At 50.1% G+C, this 23,461-nt stretch overlaps 8 protein-coding genes across 8 annotated transcripts; 3 read left to right on the top strand and 5 right to left on the bottom strand.

Moving 5' to 3' along the window:
* Window positions 1-48: 48 nt before the first annotated feature.
* Window positions 49-3,872, bottom strand: BJX68DRAFT_245820 (heterogeneous nuclear ribonucleoprotein HRP1). The gene is made up of 6 exons (XM_071041554.1): window positions 3,404-3,872; window positions 3,061-3,345; window positions 1,803-1,843; window positions 1,575-1,738; window positions 534-1,512; window positions 49-470 (listed from the first exon to the last, which is right to left on the bottom strand). The coding sequence occupies exons 1-6, from the start codon at window positions 3,445-3,447 to the stop codon at window positions 328-330; spliced, it is 1,656 nt and encodes a 551-aa protein (XP_070894451.1). The 5' UTR covers window positions 3,448-3,872; the 3' UTR covers window positions 49-327.
* Window positions 3,873-4,833: 961 nt separating this feature from the next.
* Window positions 4,834-6,500, top strand: BJX68DRAFT_271266 (GTPase-activating protein GYP1; the record flags this gene model as incomplete). Its single annotated transcript, XM_071046913.1, has 4 exons — window positions 4,834-5,191; window positions 5,245-6,128; window positions 6,198-6,290; window positions 6,336-6,500. The coding sequence occupies 4 exons, from the start codon at window positions 4,834-4,836 to the stop codon at window positions 6,498-6,500; spliced, it is 1,500 nt and encodes a 499-aa protein (XP_070894450.1).
* Window positions 6,501-7,494: 994 nt separating this feature from the next.
* Window positions 7,495-9,689, bottom strand: BJX68DRAFT_271265 (transient receptor potential ion channel family protein; the record flags this gene model as incomplete). Its single annotated transcript, XM_071046912.1, has 2 exons — window positions 7,495-7,814; window positions 7,871-9,689. 2 exons carry the CDS (start codon window positions 9,687-9,689, stop codon window positions 7,495-7,497), a joined length of 2,139 nt encoding a protein of 712 aa, XP_070894449.1.
* A 1,686-nt stretch (window positions 9,690-11,375) lies between these two features.
* Window positions 11,376-12,938, bottom strand: BJX68DRAFT_278712 (telomere length and silencing 1 family protein; the record flags this gene model as incomplete). The annotated part of the gene is made up of 3 exons (XM_071048591.1): window positions 11,376-12,071; window positions 12,136-12,488; window positions 12,565-12,938. The coding sequence occupies 3 exons, from the start codon at window positions 12,936-12,938 to the stop codon at window positions 11,833-11,835; spliced, it is 966 nt and encodes a 321-aa protein (XP_070894448.1). The 3' UTR covers window positions 11,376-11,832.
* A 105-nt stretch (window positions 12,939-13,043) lies between these two features.
* Window positions 13,044-14,962, top strand: BJX68DRAFT_174437 (actin family protein). The gene is made up of 3 exons (XM_071037107.1): window positions 13,044-13,330; window positions 13,423-13,921; window positions 13,974-14,962. The coding sequence occupies exons 1-3, from the start codon at window positions 13,285-13,287 to the stop codon at window positions 14,848-14,850; spliced, it is 1,422 nt and encodes a 473-aa protein (XP_070894447.1). The 5' UTR covers window positions 13,044-13,284; the 3' UTR covers window positions 14,851-14,962.
* Window positions 14,963-15,475: 513 nt separating this feature from the next.
* BJX68DRAFT_258194 (uncharacterized protein) lies at window positions 15,476-17,768 on the bottom strand (the record flags this gene model as incomplete). The annotated part of the gene is made up of 5 exons (XM_071043491.1): window positions 15,476-15,559; window positions 15,731-16,720; window positions 16,783-17,368; window positions 17,428-17,611; window positions 17,735-17,768. 5 exons carry the CDS (start codon window positions 17,766-17,768, stop codon window positions 15,476-15,478), a joined length of 1,878 nt encoding a protein of 625 aa, XP_070894446.1.
* Window positions 17,769-19,084: 1,316 nt separating this feature from the next.
* Window positions 19,085-21,148, bottom strand: BJX68DRAFT_258193 (transcription factor domain-containing protein; the record flags this gene model as incomplete). Its single annotated transcript, XM_071043490.1, has 3 exons — window positions 19,085-19,803; window positions 19,882-21,010; window positions 21,062-21,148. 3 exons carry the CDS (start codon window positions 21,146-21,148, stop codon window positions 19,085-19,087), a joined length of 1,935 nt encoding a protein of 644 aa, XP_070894445.1.
* Window positions 21,149-21,533: 385 nt separating this feature from the next.
* On the top strand, window positions 21,534-23,263 carry BJX68DRAFT_174395 (uracil-DNA glycosylase). The gene is made up of 3 exons (XM_071037106.1): window positions 21,534-22,122; window positions 22,177-22,636; window positions 22,711-23,263. The coding sequence occupies exons 1-3, from the start codon at window positions 21,749-21,751 to the stop codon at window positions 23,035-23,037; spliced, it is 1,161 nt and encodes a 386-aa protein (XP_070894444.1). The 5' UTR covers window positions 21,534-21,748; the 3' UTR covers window positions 23,038-23,263.
* The last annotated feature ends 198 nt before the right edge of the window (window positions 23,264-23,461 follow it).

The following is a 23,461-nucleotide window of genomic DNA, read 5'->3' as shown; positions in this document are numbered from 1 at the left end:
GGAAGGCAGTTGTGCGGAGTGCTCCGTAAATCTACATGCAAGTTCAGCTCGTTTTGACGAATATTTACTTGAAGCAAGTTCTTATTTAGAGGTACATTGTTGTTGTCACCATTCTTAAAGGCCCCGCAAGCCCACGCATAATCAAAATAGTAGGAATCATAGAGTCGAAATGGACCTTTTGGCAGACAACCTGGGCGATTAGAAAGAGAGACAAGAGGGTTGACAGTAGAAGAAACGATTGAAAGCAAAACCATATTGTGTAACATCTGATACAAAAAGTGAGCCTGCCTGCGTGCATGTCTCTGTTATTCGAGTACAAGCGCTACCCTAGCCGCGCGCATATGGATGAAAGCCGCGGTGGCCTCCACGCCCTCCTCCACGGTAGTTTGCGCCAGGCTTCCCGGCGTTCTTGGGCCCTGTTGGGGCGTTTGCAGGGGCGGCGCCTTGTGGCTGGGGTGTCTGACCTGCATCTATGTTAGTAAAAGGTGTAAGCAATGTGGGTCGTGTCACAACAAGAAAGATTCCCAACGTACCACGTCCCACGCTACCAGATCTGTTCATGGCTTGAGGTCCTGTGGGGATGTTCGGCTGAGGTACTTCGTCGTACATGCCTTCCCACGACGTTGGGCCTCCCTGTTGATACGGAGAGAAACCTCGATTCTCCATTGCCCGTCGAGCTTGCTGCTGTTCATACTTTTGCTGTTCAAACGCTATCTGCTCATGCGCGTTGTATCCAGGACCTGCGCGGTTAGCAGAGTAATTTCCTTGCATGTTCGTGTTCCCGCCCATACCCATCTGGCCTCCCTGACCCTGGTTCTGCATTTGTTGCATCTGCTGCATCATGGCAGGATTCATCATGTTCTGCATATTTTGAGGAGTCGGGCTCTGCGCCGGAGGACTCATGCTTGGCGACTGCTGGTTGTTGCCCATCTGCATTTGCTGCATTTGCTTCATCTGCATCTGTTGCATCAGAGCAGGGTTCATCCCGCCCATTGCCATTCCGCCCATATTTTGACCTTGAGCGGCTGCTACCGCCATTTGCTGCTGCATCAGGGCAAAGTACTGTTGCATGCGTTGCCAATACTGGGCCATCATTTGTGGAGTGAGGCCATTGGGCATACCAGCTTGACCTTGGCCACCAGACTGTTGCTGAGAACCGTCGGCTCCACCCTGGCTATTGTCCCTGAAGTCTCTACCACGGCGGCCACGATCTTCTTCGCCGCGTAGATTGCCCCTCGGCTGAGCCTTTTTCACTTCAATGGGCTTACCAAGGATATCCAGGGGACGTGACAGGGCGGCTTCGACGGCGGCCTCACTATCGAACGTCACAAACCCAAACCCACGAGGACGGCCAGTATCCTTATCGATCATCAAAGTCGCATCAATCACACGACCAAATTGCATAAAGAACTGTTTGAAATCCTGCTCGGTAGCCTCTTGACTGACGCCTCCAACAAAAATCTTGCTAGTTTTCTCTTGCTCATCACGCGGGATGGCGCGCTTGGGGTCAATCTAGAAATTCATCAGAAATTCGTCCAGCCGAAACGGCGCAGGTGATAGGTTGCAGGCCTTACGATCTTTCCGTCTAGGTAGTGCTCTTTGACCATCACAGTGTTCACTGTTTTTGGGTCTCTGAATGTCAAGAACCCGAACCCCCTCGACCGTCCTGTAGCACTATCGCGCATAACAGTACATTCTTGTACCTCTCCGAACTGCGAGAAGTACTCCTTCAATGATTCTAGATAAGAAGTTAGACGCATGCATAACCTCGACGGTCTGAGATAATCTTCAAAAGTACTTACGATCTGTTGTTTCCCAGTTTAAACCGCCAATGAACATTTTCCTGTTGAAAAAAAAAAACACTCTTGTTAGCAAAGCCGGTATACCCGGTTGACAGACACATAAAAGCAACGAGAATGCAGAGGAAAAGCGCTTGAAGTGCATGTCATAATCTGGCGTGTGGCTGGATATCGCTGGCGAAGGGTGATGGTTCATGGCGACATGTGCTAGGTCCTGAGACCTTCGTCATATGTTGTGCTGTTCGTTGACCCAGTGTGTCCACATGTCTTTCGATCATTTCGAGGTTCGAATTTGATAATCAATGGCGACAGTGAATCGGTGTAAAAATGTGACAACGGTCCGTCTAGCACGAATACGTCCGCAGTTTGCGTTGAGGAGATTCGCAGCTCAGCGCTTCCAGTGGTGTTATTTCCGGTTTAATCACAGCCATCGCATTACAGGTCGACGCAGCAGCTTCACTGCTAACCAAGATGGAGCCCCAGGGGCCAGGCGGTTGCGTAAGTAGTAGACAGGACCACAATGGGGATGATGTATGCCCGGCGGAATAAGTCAATTGTTCTTCTGTCTCTGACCAAGGTATCTTTGCCTGCCTGTCTATAGACTCCGAAGCTAGGTAAACTGATCGAAGATGCCCAACCAGTCAGTCGAGGCTGCTACTCCTCACTGTTGGCGCTATATCATATACCGACAGACGCTATACGGTATCAGCCGTACTATGACGCTCGAGTTGGTGCTCGCATGTTTGATTTTCGACATTTGTCCTCCCGTAACTGCCATACTGATGCTGACTCGCTGACATATATCTTCACTAGACTTGAACGATGGCAGGGAACTCTCATTTCCACCAGTGGCGTGCTCCGTCTTGATGAATCTGGAATTATCCATGTTCATCCATGGTCGACCATGACAATGTTTCCTCCGTGAACAATGGTTCCCACCAGGAAGCCTCGGCTCAGGAAAAGACTCTCATCCGCCTTCCCACTCATCGAGCTCGCAATGCCCCAATAGCGCCCGTCTCACGGACCACCAGCCAGTCAAAACATCGTGAAGGCGCCGACACCCTAGATAGAGCAGAGCACTGAGAGCCCAGCTCTTGAGAGATGACATGCCCACGGGAGGGGCAACACTGGTTCAGCGTCCTGAAGGGTAGCTCCCTCAACATGCCCAGATCCCTCGCGCCAAACGCACAGCACATCCACGCCATGGATTCAAAGACAGGGAGGGATAAATTTAAAAATTGCTAGAGAAGGGAAAACTCACCCATCTTCCTTAATGCCAGTTCCTTGGGGTTCTGGTTCTGGTGCACTTGCATGGTTATAAGAGCCAGTATCGAGACCCGCCGAGCCATTGTGGTGGTGGCTTCCTTCGTACGAAGGGGGTTGATATGCACCGAATGTGTTTTCAGACTCGTTTCCATAACCTTCGACGGACTGGATAGCCGAGGTACTAGAGACTGGAACAGGCGCCTCGGAGGGTATGGGGTTGGGTGCGGTTGCACCTCCACCGGTCGGAGCGGTTTGATGGGTTGCTTCATCTGCATCGTACCTAGGAAAACCAGGTTAGAAATTGGAATGAGGCGACTAGGCGGAAGCAAGCAACGTACAGATCAGCGAAGAGATCCTCCTCAACGTCCTCTGGTTCAGCCATGTCGATGAAAGTTAACGCTCGTTGATGATATGAAAGGGAACCAAGAACTTGTTTCGGTCACAGGCAACCGATATGGAATAGCGAGGACAAAAAGCCGAAGGACCAGGGCAAAAAAACGAGCCTCAGGTGAATCTCTCCGCGGGCCAGTCGCCGAAGTTCTCTGTAATTAGTGATGATATAGTGAAAGCGAAGGGATGATTAAGAGGAAGCGTGAGAGTGAAGAATTGCTGAAGAAATATGGAGGAGAAGGGGGGTAAGAGCGAGAAAGAAAGTCGAGTAAGTGAAAGAAGGAAGGAGTACGGAGGACGGATGAGCCTGGAAGTTGAGATGAATTCACTCACTCTCTGAGTTGGAGAGCCCTCAGGGCAAATTTACCTTGTCAGGAACCAGTATCAACCGTTCATTACCTGTCTTTGAATGCTGCCTTCCACTCTCTTGCCAGTTTTCTTAGTTGCAAACCTTTGATTTCCAAAACGAGTAGGGCAGTTATGTTTTTTACAATACAGCTGTGTAATTTACAGCCCGCCGACATCGATGTAGGCTCATCTCCTCTGACGCCTCTTAAAGTCGGACAATTCAACAATGGCCTCTATTTACGCACTCACGGGTACCAGAGGTAGGTACTTAGCTGCCATTGCTCGAATCCCAATGGTTGTTTTATGAGCAGTCTCAATTCCTAGAGCCGGGACTGGGTAAAGAGTCTAAAGACATTCAATATTAGTGTCCCTGAAACACCCCGCAATCAAGGTTGCCGCTCGCCTGCCTCTCTCATGACCTGTTCGGTTGACATCATTTCCTCCGCACGAGCAGCCTCACACGATGGCTGCGAAGAAGGTCCAACAGCAGGTAGGCCGTACTCCCACCTCTTAGTCAGGGGCAGCTCGCTGATCTAACCATCTGCTTCACCATTAAAAGGAAATGGTCCAGGTTGGTTCGTACCTCATACTCTCTCTATGCCTCGTGTTAGGATTCAGTGGCTGATGGAGCTGCCCGTCCCCGTATACAGGCCGTTCTGAGTAAGCTTTGAATTGCTCGTTCCGTGCTTTATGTATCTTTTTCTAACCTCACCAAAGGCAATCAGCTTCCCCGTTCTGGAAAGCCAGATCAGTCTCTCAGAATAGAGCGGTCTCTCAGTCTCCTGACCAGAGCACCGTGGTTGGAGCCTCGTACTCTCACGCCAACATAATAAAGTCGGTCGTCTTTCATATACGCTCTGGCAGGCCTGCTAACCTTTATATTGCGCGCTACAGCAGAGGGTTACCGCAACAACATACACAAGCTCGAACGCCGCCTCGCCCCTCCTCCAATAACTCCCCACATATATCTCCCCTCCCTCGACGCCCGGGGGTATGGGTCTCATCGCCGCGCGCATCATACTCCGGTATCATGAATGAAGAGCTTGGGCCATGGAGCCATGATACCCCTGGAGTGAAGATTGAGGATGAGAATGATGGGGAAGAAGACATTGTGTTCGACGATGACGAGGATGAGTTTGGGCTTCCGAGCATTGCAAGCATGCGAAAGAGGCAAACCCGGAAAATCGATGCTCTGCAAACTAAGCCAGTCGAATTACTGGTTCGCGCTGAAAGCAGACCGTCAAGTCTTGGTGTTAGCCAACCGAACAATCGGCAGCGAGCTAATAGCTCAGATATCGCCGAAGAACGAGACATCCCCTTATATCCGACGACAGCTCGTAAGGGCGAAGGAAAGATTCTTCGGCCCCAATACAAAGACATTCTGCGAGGTATGATATAGCTATTCTTGAGATGAGAGCAAAATCTTAACATCCTGTCATAGATCCCGCCAATGCTTTGAATCTCATTAATCATACTGCGCCTCCGAAAGATGCATCGCCAAAGGAGATAGAGGCGCACTCGAGTCGCATTTCTAGGATTAACAAATTCAAACGCCTCTTGCAAGCAAGCACCGTGCCTTTGACCGAGCTAAGGAATCTGGCATGGTCAGGAGTTCCTGACGAAGTACGAGCCATGACCTGGCAACTCCTCCTGGGATATCTCCCCACAAATAGCGAGCGACGCATCGCTACTCTTGAGCGAAAACGAAAAGAGTATCTAGACGGGGTCCGTCAGGCCTTCGAGCGCAGCAGCGCAGCGGGCGCGGGGAATCCTCCGTCTTCAAATACCGGGCGCGGGCGAGGACTAGACGAAGCAATCTGGCACCAGATCAGCATCGACGTGCCACGCACTAGTCCTCACATACAGCTTTACAGCTATGAGGCCACCCAGCGATCGTTAGAAAGGATTCTTTACGTATGGGCTATCCGACACCCGGCTAGCGGTTATGTACAAGGAATCAACGACCTTGTCACCCCTCTATGGCAAGTTTTTCTCGGTGTCTACGTCACAGACCTCAACGTGGAGGAAGGGATGGATCCCGGCCAGCTTCCTCGAAGCGTGCTAGATGCCGTAGAAGCAGATTCATTCTGGTGCTTAACCAAATTACTTGATGGAATCCAAGACAACTATATCTATGCTCAGCCCGGCATCCACAGACAGGTTCGCGCCTTGCATGATCTGACAGCGCGCATAGACTCTACTCTGGCCAAGCATCTGGAAAAGGAAGGGGTAGAATTTATGCAGTTCAGTTTTCGATGGATGAACTGCTTGCTCATGCGGGAAATGAGTGTGCAAAACACTATTCGGATGTGGGATACCTATATGGTATGTCTAGCTAATCTCTTTCCACATCCGTCAAAGTCTGCGCGTTGTCGCATATTGACCTTTTTCAAGGCCGAGGAGCAGGGTTTCTCACGCTTTCACCTATACGTTTGCGCTGCATTCCTCGTCAAATGGACGGACCAGCTAGTCAAGATGGACTTCCAGGTACGCCCTTCTCCTCTCAACCCTTTCCATTATTAACACATTCAGGAAATCATGATGTTTCTACAAGCCCTACCAACGCGAGACTGGACAGAGAAAGATATTGAACTCCTCCTCAGTGAAGCATACATCTGGCAAAGCCTCTTCCAGGATTCCAGGGCCCACCTCCGCCCCAGTACCGGAGACCATACTCCTGACAACGGCTTCCAATGATGATGACTCGGACCTTCTCTGGCCTTCGTGCCTCTTCCAGCGAGAATCTCCTCAACCCGATAAATCATGGCATCCCACCCGCTGCCGTTCTATGCATTCGGGTTAAGGCCACAAAGTTTCTATCCACCAACGCTTCAGCTGTCAAGCACATGCCGCACCGCATGGAGAACATCGCTTTCGGCAACTTGTTGGTAATCCAGCTATCGTCTCTCTCCAGACTCGAGTCTAAGTAGTAGACATCTCTGGGGCGACTTCAATTGGCGCGTGTGGTCGCTACAGTCATGCTTGACCTCCGTCCAGGCACAGTCAGAGTAACGAAATGGCATGGTGGAATGCATGGTTAATCGTTGAGGAAGCCGTACAAGGCTCACGCTATCTTTGAGGGCATCGATATAAATAATACGGGAATTACGGTCTACAGTGACACGGACACTGTTGGATAATTCTCTTCACTCTTCAACTGTATGTAATATGTATAGAGGAACTAGGGGGTGAGCGCAAATAGGAATCTGTGCATTGACGAATGGGTCTCTAATATCCTGTTTTTTACTACGTATCGTTACCCATTCGGGATTTTGACACGTCTATTGCAACTGATATCTTAGATTACCAGTCTGAGCATGCTCTTAAGTACTGTATAAATAACCATTGGGGTTGTATCATGGATCACGGGCAGCCAACCAAAGTCAACTGATCCGGTAAACACGTATGTTCATACTTTACTAGTATACAGACAATGCGTCAACTTTGAGATGAATTGAAAGAAATCTAAGAGTCAAACGATGGTTTATGGTAGGATGAAGAGGCCAATATTTGGTATCACCAAGAGAAGGAGTGTAATGCAAGGCCAAATATGGGCACCAACAGAGAACGCTAAAGTCATCAGAAATGGCGCTGGAAGAATATGCTTTCACGCACAAGAAACTTGGAGAAAAATGGTGGTTAGTGCAAGTTATGCAGTGGGAAAAAAGGCATTGGGCGGCTCTGTGGCTGCTCAATAGGCGAAGCCATAGCCAGGGGCCGTCGGCTTACGGCCGTCAGAAGAACCATAGCTGTCACGGCTTCCTCGGCTACCGCGGCTGGTGGTACGACCATGCCGGGGTTCGTCGTGGTACGCAGAATCAACCAGGCGGTCGGAGCTGTCGTTGAATCCTCGCTTTGAGTTTAGAGGATGTTGGTCTCGGTATGGTTCGTAGGGACCAGTGAAATTGAAGTTGCTCATCTCGGAGTAATCTTTGCGAGGAGGGTGGTCCATAAGAAGTGATTCGCGCGCGTCTAGTGGCGTTAGGTCATCGATCTCACGGTTCAGTTTTTCTGAAGTAAAATTTCACATTAGCAAGATGCAAGTTACGGTAGAAAGCTTTACTCACCATTTTCCTTCTGCCGCTTTGCATAGGGATTCTCCCGGAAGCAGATAATAATTGCATTGATAGCGATGAGAATGGCAAGAAGGCCTGTCAGTGCCGATTGAACAACAACTAGAACGACGCCGGTGACCGTCTGGGTTGTTGACGAAAGGTGGAGCTCCTCGACGAAAACAAGCACGCATGCAACAGACAAGACACGGACTACCTGAATGCTGATGTTGATCCACTGGGTGGATTTAGCGACGTACGGCCGATTCCAAAGCAGGAGGATTAACATGAGCGCCTCGACAGCGAGCTGAGCGCCTGACTGCACCAATCCGTGTCCGTTAAGACCAGCAATTATGCAACCCTTGACAAGCATATACACGATGACTGGGATGAAGAGCCACCAGTAGTCCTTCTTGTAGTTGTCGTAGAAAAGACTGTACTTTCGCCACGTTTCCTTGTTTTCGTACAACGATGATGCGTCACCTTCTGCTTTCTTGTACTTGCGAGCAAGATGTATGATGCGCCAGGCGAAGAATCCGAGGATAGCGGTGAATATTGCCAAAGTCACACCGGCTAAGAGTTGCGCGGCCCAAGAGTCCCCGCTTGTGAACTGATAAACACAGTACATAACCCAGATGGAGTAGAGAATCAGAATCAGGTTAGTAATTGTTCTAGCGAGAAGACCCCAGTAATCTTCCCTAAACTCGGCAAGCTTCTTGGGGAACGATCCATATAGTGCCCATAATTCGAGGACAACTTTGACGAGCAGGATTCCCACGGTGATAGCTGCCACAACGATGGCGAAAACCAGCAGAACCGTCATGAATGTGTTAGACTGCGGAATAAGAAGCTCCTGGCTTATCCTCTCCATTCCGTCCACACTGAAAACACTCTCGTCATCGGATGATGTCTCGTTCACAGAACTCTCGACCTCTCGTATAACCAGCCGCGCTGCCCCGAAAATCATATCAAAGGATCGCTTGGTCTTGTTGGACTCGGACGATTCGCCGCCCAGTTCTTTCCAATAGTCGTAGTTATTTTCAGTGAGGTTGCCACCTGTGAGCCTTCTAAAGTTATCTATTGAGTGCTGCATTTGAGCCAAAGGAATCAGGCCAGTGCTGAAGGCGAAGTTTTTGGAAAAACTGCGATAGATAGGAGGATAGTTCACGCTGAGCATGCCATTGGTTGCCATGGTGTGGAACCAACCCATTACCTCTCCAAACCCAGGACTGGAAGACGGAGAGCCTGTGCTCCCAGCAGATCCTAGAGCTGAAAGCCCACTAAGAGCGAGCGCGGCTCCCGCCATACCTGCAGCGGCATAGGAAACAGCGGGGAGCTCAACGGATTTTCCATTGGTCAACTCGGACTGAATGCAGGCAACCTCAGTGTCGTCATCTTTGGATTTTAGCTGGAGTTTTGCGAGGCCGTCCAAGTCCGGAATCGAAAATGCAATCGACGGTATCTGACTCGCAAACTCCTCGGGAATATCCTGCGAGTCGGACGCTGAGAAAGTACCAACCGGAACAGGGCAGAGCTGGGATATGTAATTGTCGCCATCGCAGGGATCAAACTCCTTGGTGTACACTTGTTTACCATAGGCAGTTACTGATAGAACAGCCGTGACATTCTGCTCTTTGGTATTCGTTCCGGATACGTCATAGTTGATGGTTCTCGTGGACCGAGAGAATGTTATGTCCAATTTGTTGACTTTGATGGCAGAGTCGGCCAAGCATGTCGACACGCTTCCGGTGCTGAGGGTATCAGTGGCAGAACTCCAGGCAGGCAAGAGAGCCAGTATAGCGAAGGTGAGGCGAGTTGAGATGGGGTTTCGCATGTTGAAAGGAGGAATTCGTATCCGCAACTCGAGATTGTGGTGCGGTGAAAGTGTTCTTGATGAGGCACGCGATCAAGGCCAAGGGATGTTTACTCTATGAATGGTTCTGCAAATTAAAACGGCGTATGTAGTTTGAATAACCCCGGATCTTGTTATCGCACCAGTCGATTCAGTCGGATAGAGAGGCAGGATCAACCTGCGTAGAACGAAAAGGATGTGGGAAGACGATCTGTTGCTGCGAATGGCAAAAGTCTAAAGAGTGGGATGTGTATAGGGCGTCTTTTTCAAAGGGAGAACATCTGACCAAAAGAAAGAGTGATAGTGCTGAGGCCCTTTGACTCGTCAATCTTGAACCCTCCCTCTCCTCTCATTCTTCGAGGGGCAAAAGAAAGAACAGGGGGTTCAGCAAGCAGCCCAGAAGAGTCAGGGACAAAAAAGACAGTCGAGAAGGAGGATTCAAGCGAATGTTGCGAGGTGTAAAAAGAAACGATCGCAGGTGATTGATCAATCAGATAGAAAATTGACACACACAGACATTGTTGCAGAGGAAAGTTGGAGAGGATCGAGGATTCAAAGCACAGATGCACGCATCATCCTCGAGTGCTCCATCGGTCAAGAGTCCAAGAAGCCTCCCAGAATCCAGGTTGGCTCGATCTCTCAAACAAGGATACGTAAAAGGCCTAATTTAGTCATGCATTAGCCACGGCTCACTGAAGAGGCGTCGAATAGGAATGAGGGATGGACGCCGAGTGGCTGAAGCCTGTAACAAGTTGCCCCTGAGTGTCTCAGCCTGTGAATAATATGGTTTTTTATTGGCTTGGGAATGGCGCTTGCTGGGGCATTGATAATCGTCGCTTCATTCTTTGTCCAGTTCTAGGCCCTGATGTCTGAGCTGTCCGCTGTCCAGTGTCTAACGAGCTGCATCGCTCGCTGCTTATTATACTCCGTACGATCCCGACGTGAAACGATGATAGCTGAGGAAACGGCTGAGCCTGCAGCTTGTGTGCAGCACAGTCAACATACATCTGAGCCTTTGAATTCCTAAAGCAAGCGAGCCAGATAGGAAGTGGCAATGCGTTGTGTTACTGATAAATGAGTTCAAATCGAAGTCGAGGCCAGCCTGGGAGTTGGCAGATGCGCAGTTAGAAATTTTGGTTGAGAACGGTAAGTGGGAATAGTTTCAAGCGGATCCACCCAATGTCCATTTTGGTAACGAGGATCGCCCCACAACCGACCAAAGTTTCCCTCCGTCTCGAATAAAGAGCACTGTTATGATAGTGTTATTATCGTTGTCGTTGGCTCGATTCTTGGCACGTTTGGAAATATCTCTGCTGATCGTTCTCTTGTGAAATAGTAATTCAATGGAATCAATTCCCTCCACTTCCACCATTGCTTTGAACGAAGCGTCCCCCCCTCGAGGTTCGCTATGGCTGGAGCTGGCATTTGGAATATAAATCTTGTAGGACTGTCTCAAGCATTCTCTCTTGTTGTCCTGATACGATGCGTTGCCCATACTCTCCAGCAGGGCATGTCAGCAAGCTGCCCTATAGTTACAGAGCACCAGGCCACTGCCAGACCGAACTTCGACGCCCATACTTAATCAATAATGCCCAGTTTTGGACGAAACGTCGAGACTCGAGCCGAGTCTAATTAGCATCTCTATTTGACTCTCGTTAATTACAGCTATCTAGGCCCCTAGGCTCGTTGGTGTGTTTACCAAGAATACTGGGGTACTCCGTACAGTCACATTTGCTATTGAAAAGAATGATCCACTCAATTAACTCGAGACAAGAATAGTGGTGGCTTCCCGTTCTCTGATTCCTCATTACCCCTGAACTGTGAGACCTCTCTGCACAAAGTCAGTTGGAACTGTGTCCATACATCAACGGCCCCCTTTCCTCGAATCGGGGAGACTGGCAGTGCTCCCCTGGCGCTGGTTTTCCTCTCGCTTGCCCTGACAAGAAATGAAGGGCTCGAAACAGCCAAATTCTTGAAGCTCCCGACGAGAGGTTCGATGAGGAGAGAACGATTAGAGACATCCTTATTATTCTGGACGGAGTCGCGAACAGCTCGAAAGTTCAGCGCGCGGGAGATATTGAATCATACGCCACCTGCCTGGACGAGGACAACTCATATCGGGGGGTCATTTCCGGGACCCCTTCTCTTGCATTTCGCGCATTGCTGCCCTGGCACTCCTGCTGCCTCCAAGTTTGGGTCCCTTCGGTGCTTCAGTTTGCTTTGTCGCTGGCTTCGTCCGAGGCATTCGTCTGCGGGACTGCATAGCATCCATAAACTCTCGTCGGAATTGTTCCGCAACCCTATCATCGGCCGCCAAGTCGTCCGCTGCCGCTTCCTCTCCTTCTGGTTCATCGTAAACATCCACTAGCGAGATAATGGGTTATCAACAAATTCCAGAGTGTGTTTATGGGTCCCAGGGTGCACTTACGCTTACTCTCCCGCAGAACTTCCTCGACTAATCGGTCCCTCATTATATCTTGGCTTGTCCGTCGTTTCCGGTACCGAGGTGGCTTACTGGGGGAGCGGCTGGTGGACAGCTCATCATCATCACCATTCAGTCTCCTCGTCGCCTCTTCCGTTCGAGCAATATTCCGCAGCCTGGCCTCTTGTCCAAGATCTATTTCGTGAAGCTTTCCGAGAGCGGCGGGCTCACGCTCGGGAAGCTCGGATGTGGGTAGTGTGCTGTCAACTGCGCGCCGGTCAATTGCATCCAGACCAGGTGTATCTCCCGGTAGTCCCTGTCGGTAGCGTTTAGCCAGTTCGGATTCTATATAGTCCATCCTTATCTTGTTAGTCTCCATTGCAGTAAGTGCAAAGCACAGCCGGTATCAAAGGTAGTGCGACGGGGGTTCCGTACATGTGCTTGTCAACATCGACTGTCTGCCCGGTATGCGCTGTGAAGCGATCACACATGGCTCGCAGCCGGTCGCCCTCTGTGTCCTCCGCTATTGCCGTAGGAAGTGACGTCTTGTTCGCTTGGCCGGCGGTCGGTCGCGAAGTAGCTGAGAACTCTATGCCACCCTTCCGAGAGCGTTGGAGCCGTCGAAGACGTAGTGCGTCGGCTGTTTGTATAGTCTCAACATCGCTTTGAGGGTCCTGAGTTACCGGAGCGTCGTTTGACGCTGGCGATTCTGGTTGACTCTCTGTGTCGTCAGGCCGGCGTCGCTGGAACTTTCTTCTCTTAAAGGGACGAAAAAGAACTTCCTGGTTTGGATCAACTTGTGTGTCCATGATAGAAGATAATCAGTTATGCGCAGTGAGCACGAGGTTCGTCGTGGGGGGAAGGGAGGTGGAAATCGGATGCATGTAGACAAGATGAAAGTACGTCAGGTGTAGTAGTCATCATCAAATCTGACCCGCGCCAAAAGCTGCTTGTGAATTTCCCACCGCCGCACCACGAGCAGCATTCCAGCTTATCGCCTCCAATCGCTTGGTCTCTGCAAGACACCGACCTTTGATCCTCTTCTAATATTCTCTACCACTTTCCCATCCCAATAAAGCTCTGATCCGCATCGATTGCATTGCCCGTGGATCGTCCCAACCTACCTCTTGCCCTTGCGCTACTTCAAGCTTGACAATGAACACTCCCAACCAAGCACCCTCAGCTACCGAGTATGGCGGAGGTATGTGACGTTAATTAATTTCCATAAGCAAACCCTCAGGCTATACTTTTATACCCCTCAGGGCAAATACTAACCCTCTTCAACGCCCTCAGATGAGGTTTCGGCCATCGTCCTAGATCCCGGGTTCTCAACGACGCGCGCTGGCTTCGCAGGCGAAGATACGCCGAAATCCCTGATTCCGACGTATTACGGAAAATACTCTTTCGAGGGGCAGGAAAAGCTCATTTATGGCGATGATGTTTTTGTCACTCCGCGGCCGGGACTGTCGATCCACAACCCCATTGGCAGAGATGGCATCGTGGAAGACTGGGACATGGCCGAAAAGGTGTGGGAGTACTCATTTACGTCGAAACTCACAGGTGCGAAGCCTGGCAACCCGTTACATAACGGGTTGAATGATGTGCCTGAGGGGGAGCCAGTATCTGAGATGGAGGGTGTTGAATCTGAAGAGAAGCCACTAGCAGATAGTCCTCTTCTGATGTCTGAGTCAAGTTGGAACCCTACAAAGGCTCGCGAGAAGACAATCGAGATTGCCATGGAGAAATGGGGAACCCCCGCATTCTACTTGGCGAGGAATGGTGTTCTTGCGGCGTAAGTCATGGCTCTCCATACCACTTTGAGCCCGTCTAACTGGATGTTCCAGATTTGCTGCTGGAAAAGCTTCTGCTCTTGTTGTCGATATTGGCGCCTCCAACATCTCTGTAACGCCAGTTCATGATGGCATGATCCTCAAGCGCGGGGTTCAGCACTCGCCCTTGGGCGGAGATTACATCTCCTCTCAAATTCGCGCTCTATTCAAATCAAACTCTCCCCAGCCCATCACTATCACACCACACTATCTCATCTCGGCAAAGACAGCCGTCGAAGCTGGCCAACCTCCGCAAGTCAAATATAAGACCTTCCCTCCAGAGCGAGCTCCCGACGCATCCTACCGCACTTTCCTTGAGGAACGAACACTCTCCGAATTCAAGGAATGCGTCGTGCAGGTGTGGCCCGGTCCTACCAAACTCTCGGCCACGGGGCCCAACGGCGTCCCCAATGAAGAAATGGCCCGTAGCTCCCCCGGCCGCCCCTTCGAGTTTCCCGACGGTTACAACCAAGTGTTCGGCGTCGACCGCTACAGAGTCGTCGAGTCCCTCTTCGATGCCAAAGCCGCCATACAAGACCCTGAAACCCTCTTCCCCGCGCCCACACAAGCCCAGACAGTCCCTGAGATCATCAAGGCGGCACTGAACGGCGTTGATGTCGACATCCGGCCTCACCTCCTCTCCAACGTCGTCGTAACAGGCGCCTCCAGCTTACTGTACGGCTTCACCGACCGTCTCAACCAGGAACTCACGCAGCTCTACCCAGGCCCGCGTGTCCGTATCTCCGCCCCCGGAAACACGTCAGAGCGCAGGTTCAGCTCCTGGATTGGAGGGAGCATTCTCGCTAGTCTGGGTACGTTCCACCAGATGTGGATTTCCAAGAAGGAGTTTGACGAGCACGGCCCGAATATCGTGGAGAAACGCTGCAAGTAGATTCGATTTGTGCCTTGCTGCCATTGCCGTTGCCCTATATGTTTTGTCGTTCTTCCCTCTTATACGTCCTCTCCTCATCTATTAGGTGTGTATGATTGAGAATTCGACCGCCGTAGTAGTAGGGTGTCCTGCTGGAGTGTAATTGATTATTTGGCGTTTGTGTGCGCTTTGGACAGGCTGGAAAGGACACATTTGGGGAGATTTCTCGATTTACTTTTTCCTTATGGTTTGTTCAGAATGTACCTGTAGCTCGGAGATAAGATTTCCTGTAACTCGAAATATCAGAATGAGTAATGTTGCGAGAGTGTTTTGTTGTAGTAGTGCTATCAGTTCTATGGGTGTTGGTTGTAGGAGGTACCTGGCCTCGAGGTCATCGTTGGGAGAAAGTATGTGTCCTATGCTAGAAAGCTAGACAAGAGTTAAGTGCGAAAGACGGGGAAGTTGCTTGCATTCATAGTACAGTCTTGGCGTTTTGGTCAGGAGTTGAGATCTAAAGAAAGTGCTCGGAATGACAAAAATAGATATGTTTATGAGCCTTATGGTACGGACATCGCCAGTCGACTTCCTCGGCCTAGCATCATGGCCCCAAGCCGAAACTCATGATAATTTATGTCTCATATACAATTTATCCGCCTTTCAAGATGGGTTGGAAAGCGAGATCTGTTGCGAGAGCCCGACATTCCTTGGTGGGTAGTGTACGACAGAGAACCTGTGATTGTCCATCAAATATTATCATATTTAACTCAGTCAAGCCTGATTTGTAATTCATGTACTGGCATGTATGCTCTTCAGCTAGGACCTTTGCTGGTTGCTGGAATATGACCGATCTATGAGAATTGTTAGGAGATACAGAAAAAGAGTTGTATTTCAACTTGCTCACCGGAGGAAGAGGGAAGGCAGGAAGAGCCGTAATGATGGAATCGTCTGCCTCTAGGGCTTTGAGATAGTTGACACCTCCGTAGTGGCTTTCCTGGCTATCAAGACCCTGCCGAATGCTCATATTGTCCGATATCGTGTGTACTTTGGGTCCGGTTCCCTCTTGTTTGGGCTTCAGTGAATAGGTGTTGAGGTTCTTAGTTTCCTCTTCCAGCCACGCCATCTGTTTCAGTACATCATTCTGATAAGGATTCCCTGGCAATTCGCCGGACCGTGTCCCTGACTTGGCCTGGAAAATGCTCCAGAGGCCATCCTTCTTGGGCTCAGATTGGCCGGCCTTCCTTTCTCTTTCTCTTACGCTTTCCCATGCGTCAAGCACCCGGTCGGACATGAAGTACTGCCGTAATTGGCTTTTCATGGTTTCGCCCTTGGCTGAAGTATGGGACGTACCCGGCCGTCTTAAGCGGGTTGATGGTCTTGAAATCAGTGCAGGTTTCTGCTGTGTCTGATGCGGCGGCGGCGGCTGCTGTTCCACGTGTCTGCTCCTCTTGAAAGACTTCAGAGTTCGCGAACCAGACGTGGAGGGACGTGTTATCGTTTCCTCCGGCACTTCCTCTACGGTCACTTTTGTGAGTTTGGCTCTGGAGAGCCGCTTGCTGATCGTCTTCTGGAGTCTCGGGAATATTGAGCCTGAATCAGAGCCCCTTGAAGGGGCCCGAGCGCCGTTGACAGATTTGGCCCGCTCAAATGTATCGTTCACCCCAGACGTATCTCTCGAGGCTCTTAGATTGGGCACACTCTTCTGGTGAGCGAGTCTGCCTGAACTGCTGAAAGTAGAGCGATGGCGTGACTCTAGATTTCGGGCCACGACCGGATCCTGGGGTAGGGGCTTCTCCGCAGGTAACGAATCCGATATGTATACGGAGACTCCTCGATCGAGAAAGCCTCGAATGGACTTGGTTTGAGGGGTCGGAAGCGGGGGAACAAACGATATCTGTCTGGAGTTGGGAAGTGCCCAAATGGAAACTGCACCGAGATAGAGAGATAAGTACTTACTACTTCCCGTCTGCTTGCCACACCTACACGTCGCTGCATCTCGGCAATGGCACGGCCTAGCTGGGTCATGGCGTACAAGAGAGCCGTCCCCTTCTTGCGAAGCTTGGAAAATGCCAAGTTCCAACCTTCTGTATTGGCCAGCATAGAGTCGTAAATAGCAGCCAAATTGCTTGACAATGGAATGTTATCCTCCATCGGCCGTCTAAGGTATTGCCAGAGCCCACTTATTGCTTCCTTTCCCTTTTGCATATCCTTAAGAGCGTCGTTGATAGCTAGGGTAAACCTCTGAATCGCCAAGTCGATTTTGTCGTTATAGTCAATCATAGCCATGCGGAAATTCCGATCCACCAACATCTCGTCAAAAAGATCCAGGTTCTCGAGAGGAAGACTTAGATATTGGATACGAGTTCGTAGGTCAACTTGTATGATCAGAAAATCCTCCGAGGTTCTGGAGACAAATCCATCCATTTCGTCGACATGAGCCTGCAGAATGTTGAGGACCGCTGCATTCGACTTTGCTGTTCCCTTTACGAGTAAATGAATGCCAAAGGACATTTGTGCACTAAGCTTCCAGAATGGATGATACCTATAAGAGGTTAGGCAAGTAATCAAAAACGACCAGCCGAAGCACAAGGGAGCGCCAACCTCTCGCCAGTTCTCTGACGCCATTTCCGGCCACAGAGGCGCTCATACTGAGAGCCCTCAAGGAGATCTCTGCGCCGCGACTGAGCATCAAGGTCAACTATCCAGCCTTTGTTTGTCCCCGGTAGAGACTCGGTGATAGACTCTTCGAAAGGACCTTGTAATTCCGGAATCGGGTGTCTCGGAGCTGTAGCGATGCCGATTTGTTCTTCGTCGCTCGAGCCAGACAGTTGGTCTTCCTCCGTATCAGCAGAAGAGAAGGATTGGCTGGCATAAGATCCTTCTATGTAGATAGGAATAAAATCGCTACTGCAACGTGATTCGCCCTGTGATACAGACGCCATGTAGTGTTGTGTAACACTCTGCAGGCTACCGAGAGCCAACCAGAGTAGCAGATCTAGCAACTTTGTGCAGACGATGACGATGCCAATGGGACGATATGGTTTCAAGCTCCATCAGGCTTGGTGAAAGTTTTGAAATGGTCCATAAGACAAGATGATTTGTATATGCGTTTGGTAGCGATGCGTTGAATGAGCCAAGAGTTCTAAAGGGTCGGCTTTAGATCGACAGACACCGCGTTCGAGTCATTCCTTGTTTGAGTGATATAACGATGGTGAGAGGCGCCTGCCACGGAGTGGTAGCGTGCCTTGTCGGTAGCGTATGAATAGATACGTTCTGGATTGATAAGCCAGACTCAATCTGAGAAGCGAGGGCTGAGAGTTTACTGGGGGAACGGGTAGAGCACGAAGGTGCGGGACTGAGATGTGATATAGATCCTTTAAGGGGTGTGAGAACGGGATAAATTTGAAGAAGAAACGAGGCTAACAGTGGGGAATCAAGAAATAAATCCATGATCTAGAGACGATGCGTTGTGCAGTCTAATGAACAGAGCCAGAATCAGGGGTTCAGGCCAATCAGCATCAACGTGGCAAGTGTCAGATGTAGAACTTGGATTTTGGGCATTGCCAAATGACAGATGCACTTCGTTCCAGCTTGCTCTTCCTGGAACAGGCGACGCTACCTATCTGCTATGCGTCTCTGTAGAGCATATAATAGATATGATATTATATCATGAGAAAGATAATCGGTATCCACGTTTAGCGGTGTATCGATCCATGCAGTAATGATGTTCCTTAAATAGAACTTCGCGCTCGGCACAGTAAATTTTTCCACGCACTCGGCCACTGGGCCACGCGATGCCCACTGCGCCGATCAAGGTCTAGGTCCTAAAGTCGCAGACCCGCAGCCGGAATCTCCTTGCAGGCTTTCAGCACAATCAAAACTCCACCCTCCCACTCAATACTCAGAGCCACACGAGACGTGTGTCGCTGACATATTAGTTGACAAGACGAAGGCGTGAAGATCTCTTAGTGAGACCACGATGTCGATGAACAAAGCAATCGAGAGCCCAAGATAACGATCGGCAGCGTAGACTCAGCCGCTGCGGTCGTCTGCAAATGAGAAATGTAGAGGCGCGCCAACTCGAGCTGATTATGTAGCCTGCTGCCTCCATGGAAGCCTCATCGTCGAAAGTCAGTTGTACAACGTATCCTTGGCAAAGCCAGATACTCGGGTCCCTGGCTCTTGAAAGTTTCGCCCTCTGATAGATGACCCCGCGGCTGTTCTTTACCTACTTATCATTTAGTAACTCCACACTAAATCAAACGCTGTGGTCGTTCTCCGTCGAAAAAAAGACAGGATCCCAGAAGTTTGTGGGTAATGACAGATCCAAGAAGTCGTCAAAGAGCATATCGATGCCAGCAAAGCCATCTCCACTAACGGAGTTTTGTAGATCTTTGTGCTGTTCGTCGGGTATTAGTGGCACAGGTCGCGCGGGCGTCATTGAGGGTAGCCACTCGCTTTCCGAAGGGTGATGGGGTTCGTTGGAATGAACTGAAGGGCCAGCCAGCGGTAATTCCTGGTCTGTCATGCTGGATGTGCTGTTGTCATGATTGTTGCTGTCAACAGTAGATAATGGAGGACCGTGGCCGAATTTTCCATCTTCAAATGCCAACCCTTTGATTTGACGTAGTGCCTTTCTTCCCAGACGTGCCATCGCTTCGGCCGAATACCAATAAGCGGATAGTTCTTCCAGTAGAGCACAGCAAGCGTCGAGACTAGCCTTTGCACGAGTGTGGTGAGTTATAAGTTTGCTGTTGCGGAATTGTTGGTATGAAACACCCATGGACAAGGCAACTGCATATGGAACAACTGGAAGAGGAGGCAGTGATTGAGCACATTCAGTCGCCACGATGGAATATATCCGGACGGCAGCTAGACCCTGGCGGGTGTATGAGGGTCTCGAACCATCAGGACAATGAGACGGCCTGTATCTGCATGACAAAATACCAATGGCGTGGTAATAGAGCTCCAAAATTCCTAAATCATATAACCCAAGTTAGGCATGAAAGGCAGATAGAAAACCTCAAAGTCAGGCTGAGCTATTGAAAAACTCACCCAGTGTTTCATAATCCAAATCCGCTCGAACAGGATACCCCATGATCTCTTCAAAGCTTGGATAGTCCGTTTCCCATCCCGTCGTACCATCGGAAGACGGCCTATAAAACGAGATCACAGTTGATAGCAACTCAGAGAGCGCAAACCAAACATCAAAGGCAGTTTTCAATCCACCTGATCTGGGTTCAGGCCTTGCGATACCAATGTCCCGATCTGCGAGAAGTACCGGACGACCCCCTATCGATGCATGAATCTTGTCTAGCGTCCACAGGCACCAGAATAGACTCGTCAAGGAATCTCCTGGTTGGCGATTAGGCCGTTCAAGATGTAAGCCCGCTGTCTGTGCTTGATGAATCGCCTGGCAGATGTGCATCGAGGCTGCTTCAGTACCTTCATAGCCCTCAGAGTGAAGGGACATTAGAGCCAATATGCGAATTCTAGTCACCCTATCTGGCTCGAGCGCAGCATCCATAGCACTAACGAGCCCTTTGTATAGATCGGAGCAGAACTCGCGAGCAGTCAACAGGGGGCCATCACAAACCAGACGCAGATGTGAGCTAGCCGTTTTGTCTTTGGCTGCCACGAGGCATACAGCTCTTTCCAAGAAGACAGACGTTGCTGCCTCTGCAGAGCCTGGGTTAAACAACTCTCGATCAACAAGAGGTAGGATATGGTTCACCCTGGAGAAAAAAATTGAAGCCAATGGGACTAGAGTCGAGCGAGGAAGACGATCGCACGCTTTCAGAGCAGACAGATATCGTTGATGTAAGATAGAACCAGTATCAGATCCGTTTTTTGGAAGAATTTCTGCCCGGAAGCTTGACGTATCGGATAAATCTCCATTTCCCCCATGGGCAGGAGTATTGATCCAGAGCCCGACACGATCCCTATGGTGAGCACCGTCCAGTGCATCTACCTTCTCCCTAATAGCAGCTTCCGGGTTAAGATCTCCTACAAACCGCTCTATGCGTGATATGCCGGGTAGAGAAGCGGCGCGGCCATTTATCCTTTGAGCGGGGGCTTGCACTTGGTTGGGAGCACTGGCCCCCTTTGCAGTCGAATCAAGTCTCCTAGTCTCCAGAACCTGGCTTGGGGCTCGATGTTCGTCACGCAGATGCCGACAGCGTTTCTGCCATCTTTTTTAGCGCTATTCGTCGAATTGGAGAGATAGGTCACTCACCTTTCTCTTCTGACAGCTAGAACATGCGCGCAGTGCCCGTGTTCGGCGCCGGGACTGCGGGGTGTCCGCCAGCCATGTGAGCTCCATCAGAGCAGAGAATTGCTGTGGTCCTGGTGGTGGATCAACTAGGTAGTAGTAGTAGTAGTAGTAGTAGCAACTTGAGTCTTGAAAATCAGAGACCCCACATGCGGGCAACTTGTCGGCTCTCAACCCATAAGTTACCATGATCGTCAATGAGCGTGGTATTCATACTGCAAATTAATGTTCTTTCTTTCCCCTATTAAGACATATCCCTCTGAAATTGAAGTGATTGCTGGTTACATGGGGTTTGCGATCATACCTTGCGATCATTTCTCCAATTTGCTCTGCTCAGAGCCGAAAACCTTAAAAGGAGACGCCAAGCCCTCCCCTGGAGTACGATGTAATTATGAACGCGTTTGGTGCGCGTCCAAACGCGTTCTCCGCAGCCGATCCTTTTTGAGGCTTTGTGAGCTGTCAAGGCGGGTCTTCACAGCAATGCTGTTTGTCTTTAAGGTTTTATTTGATTTCTCCTTCCCACACACTATTATCTAGGTATCTCTGGAATAACCTGGCCAGCAACATTGGTTCTCGATTCAATAACCTGCTTTGCGAAACAGCACTCGCCTCCGCTCACAGATCCTCCTCCGCGTGCGGAGGCAACATACCATGGCGAGTCCTAGCTTAAAGCGAGGAGCTGGTCACCTATCGACCCCAGCAGCCGATGCGAAAAAATCGAAGGCCAATGGTAGCATAACCTCTTTCTTCGGTGCACCAAAATCTAGCCCAACGGCCACCGCGACGACAAAGACAGCGGCCCCTTCCCGAGTTTCCTCAAGCTTCAACAAGCAAAAATGGGTGGCTACATTGACTGCCGAGCAGAAGGAGCTTCTCCAGCTTGAGATTGACACTATGGATGAGAGTTGGCTTGCGCATCTCAAGGAGGAAATTGTCAAACCCGAGTTTCTGGCGTTGAAACGGTTCCTCCAGAAAGAGAAGCAGTCGGCTACGGTCTTCCCTCCTGAGGAGGATATATATTCTTGGTGCGGCATCCTTGTACCTCAAACCCTCTTGTATGTCTAATGTACGTCTTCTAGGTCTCGTCATACTCCGCTACACAGCGTCAAGGTAGTCATCATCGGCCAGGACCCGTACCACAACTACAACCAGGCACACGGCCTAGCATTCTCAGTTCGCCCACCGACCCCTGCGCCCCCGTCCCTCGTCAATATATACCGTGGGATCACAAATGACTACCCATCATTTCAAATTCCTCCAAACAAGGGCGGCCTATTGACACCATGGGCAGAACGTGGTGTGTTGCTTCTCAACACTTCGCTCACCGTCCGAGCACACCAGGCGGCGAGCCATTCGAATAAGGGCTGGGAGCGACTGACCCAGAAGGCAATCGATATCGTAACACGCGTTCGGACCCGCGGGGTAGTTTTTATGGCCTGGGGTGCACACGCTGGAAAGCGGGTTACGGGCATCAATTCCGACAAACATTGTATCTTGCAATCTGTTCACCCGAGTCCGCTAAGTGTTCATAAAGGCTTTGTACGTATTAACTCGTTTACTGACAACGGGTGTTCCCGGGCTTTTTCCAGCTACTAACAGGATATTTAATATAGCTTCAAAACCAGCACTTCAAAAAGTGCAACGAGTGGCTGGCTGAGCGATACGGTTCCGACGGAGTCATTGACTGGAGTTTAACTGCTGCGAAAGAGAAGACATCTACAGCGCCTCTAGCGGTGGTTCAGAGCTCGTCAGTGGTAGTAAATAAATCGACAGCCTCGCCTTCGCAGGATGGGAGCCGAACAGTGACCGAGTCGACAAAGGAGATGTTGGTTGCAACGAAGGCAAACACAAGCACGCAAGACGATGACGAGTTTGATGAAGACCTCGATGCACTGGAAGCGCTCGCCGCCGCCACCGATGAATCTTCATCTGAATCCTGATTAGTGTTACTCGATTTTCATTGACGACGCTGCGCTTGGGGCTTCATGAACTATCTACTTCGTCTCTCTATTTCTTGCCATGACGGCTCGGGTACATTTTCCTTAAAGGGACTGTTTCTGTTTCGCTTTTCGGTTATCATTTGCATTTCGCCTTTAGTATTCTAGATTGGGATGTTGACATTGTTTGAGGTATTTTCTGTCCACAGGGGTTTTATATGGGTACCGAAGGCACGGCGTTGGCTTTTGCGATTTTAAATCAGAATCTCAACTTGTGCAACCTGCTCCATACTTCTAAAGAAACCTTATTTGAATCATACTTCTTGGATGCATTGATCAGAAAAGGCATATTGAATAGGACAAAGTTAAATCATTTCGTTACAGACGGTAGGATACAAACTCATAATATCGGAGGATTGTCCGCGCT

This window comes from Aspergillus pseudodeflectus (assembly GCF_044049435.1).
Source record: "Aspergillus pseudodeflectus strain CBS 756.74 chromosome Unknown BJX68scaffold_59, whole genome shotgun sequence".
NCBI lineage: Eukaryota > Fungi > Ascomycota > Eurotiomycetes > Eurotiales > Aspergillaceae > Aspergillus > Aspergillus pseudodeflectus.
Note: the sequence above shows the minus strand (reverse complement) of the source record. Positions and strands in the feature narration are given on the sequence as shown.

Coding starts and splice junctions, on each gene's coding strand:
- BJX68DRAFT_245820 (XM_071041554.1), bottom strand. CDS start 3,447: ATGGCTGAACCAGAGGACGTTGAGGAGGATCTCTTCGCTGATCT. Junction 1,739..1,802: donor AAACTGGGAAACAACAGATC/GTAAGTACTTTT, acceptor CTTCTTATCTAG/AATCATTGAAGGAGTACTTC. Junction 1,513..1,574: donor ACTACCTAGACGGAAAGATC/GTAAGGCCTGCA, acceptor ATGAATTTCTAG/ATTGACCCCAAGCGCGCCAT.
- BJX68DRAFT_174437 (XM_071037107.1), top strand. CDS start 13,285: ATGAACACTCCCAACCAAGCACCCTCAGCTACCGAGTATGGCGGAG. Junction 13,331..13,422: donor AGCTACCGAGTATGGCGGAG/GTATGTGACGTT, acceptor CAACGCCCTCAG/ATGAGGTTTCGGCCATCGTC. Junction 13,922..13,973: donor AGGAATGGTGTTCTTGCGGC/GTAAGTCATGGC, acceptor TGGATGTTCCAG/ATTTGCTGCTGGAAAAGCTT.
- BJX68DRAFT_174395 (XM_071037106.1), top strand. CDS start 21,749: ATGGCGAGTCCTAGCTTAAAGCGAGGAGCTGGTCACCTATCGACCCCA. Junction 22,123..22,176: donor GAGGAGGATATATATTCTTG/GTGCGGCATCCT, acceptor TACGTCTTCTAG/GTCTCGTCATACTCCGCTAC. Junction 22,637..22,710: donor TAAGTGTTCATAAAGGCTTT/GTACGTATTAAC, acceptor TATTTAATATAG/CTTCAAAACCAGCACTTCAA.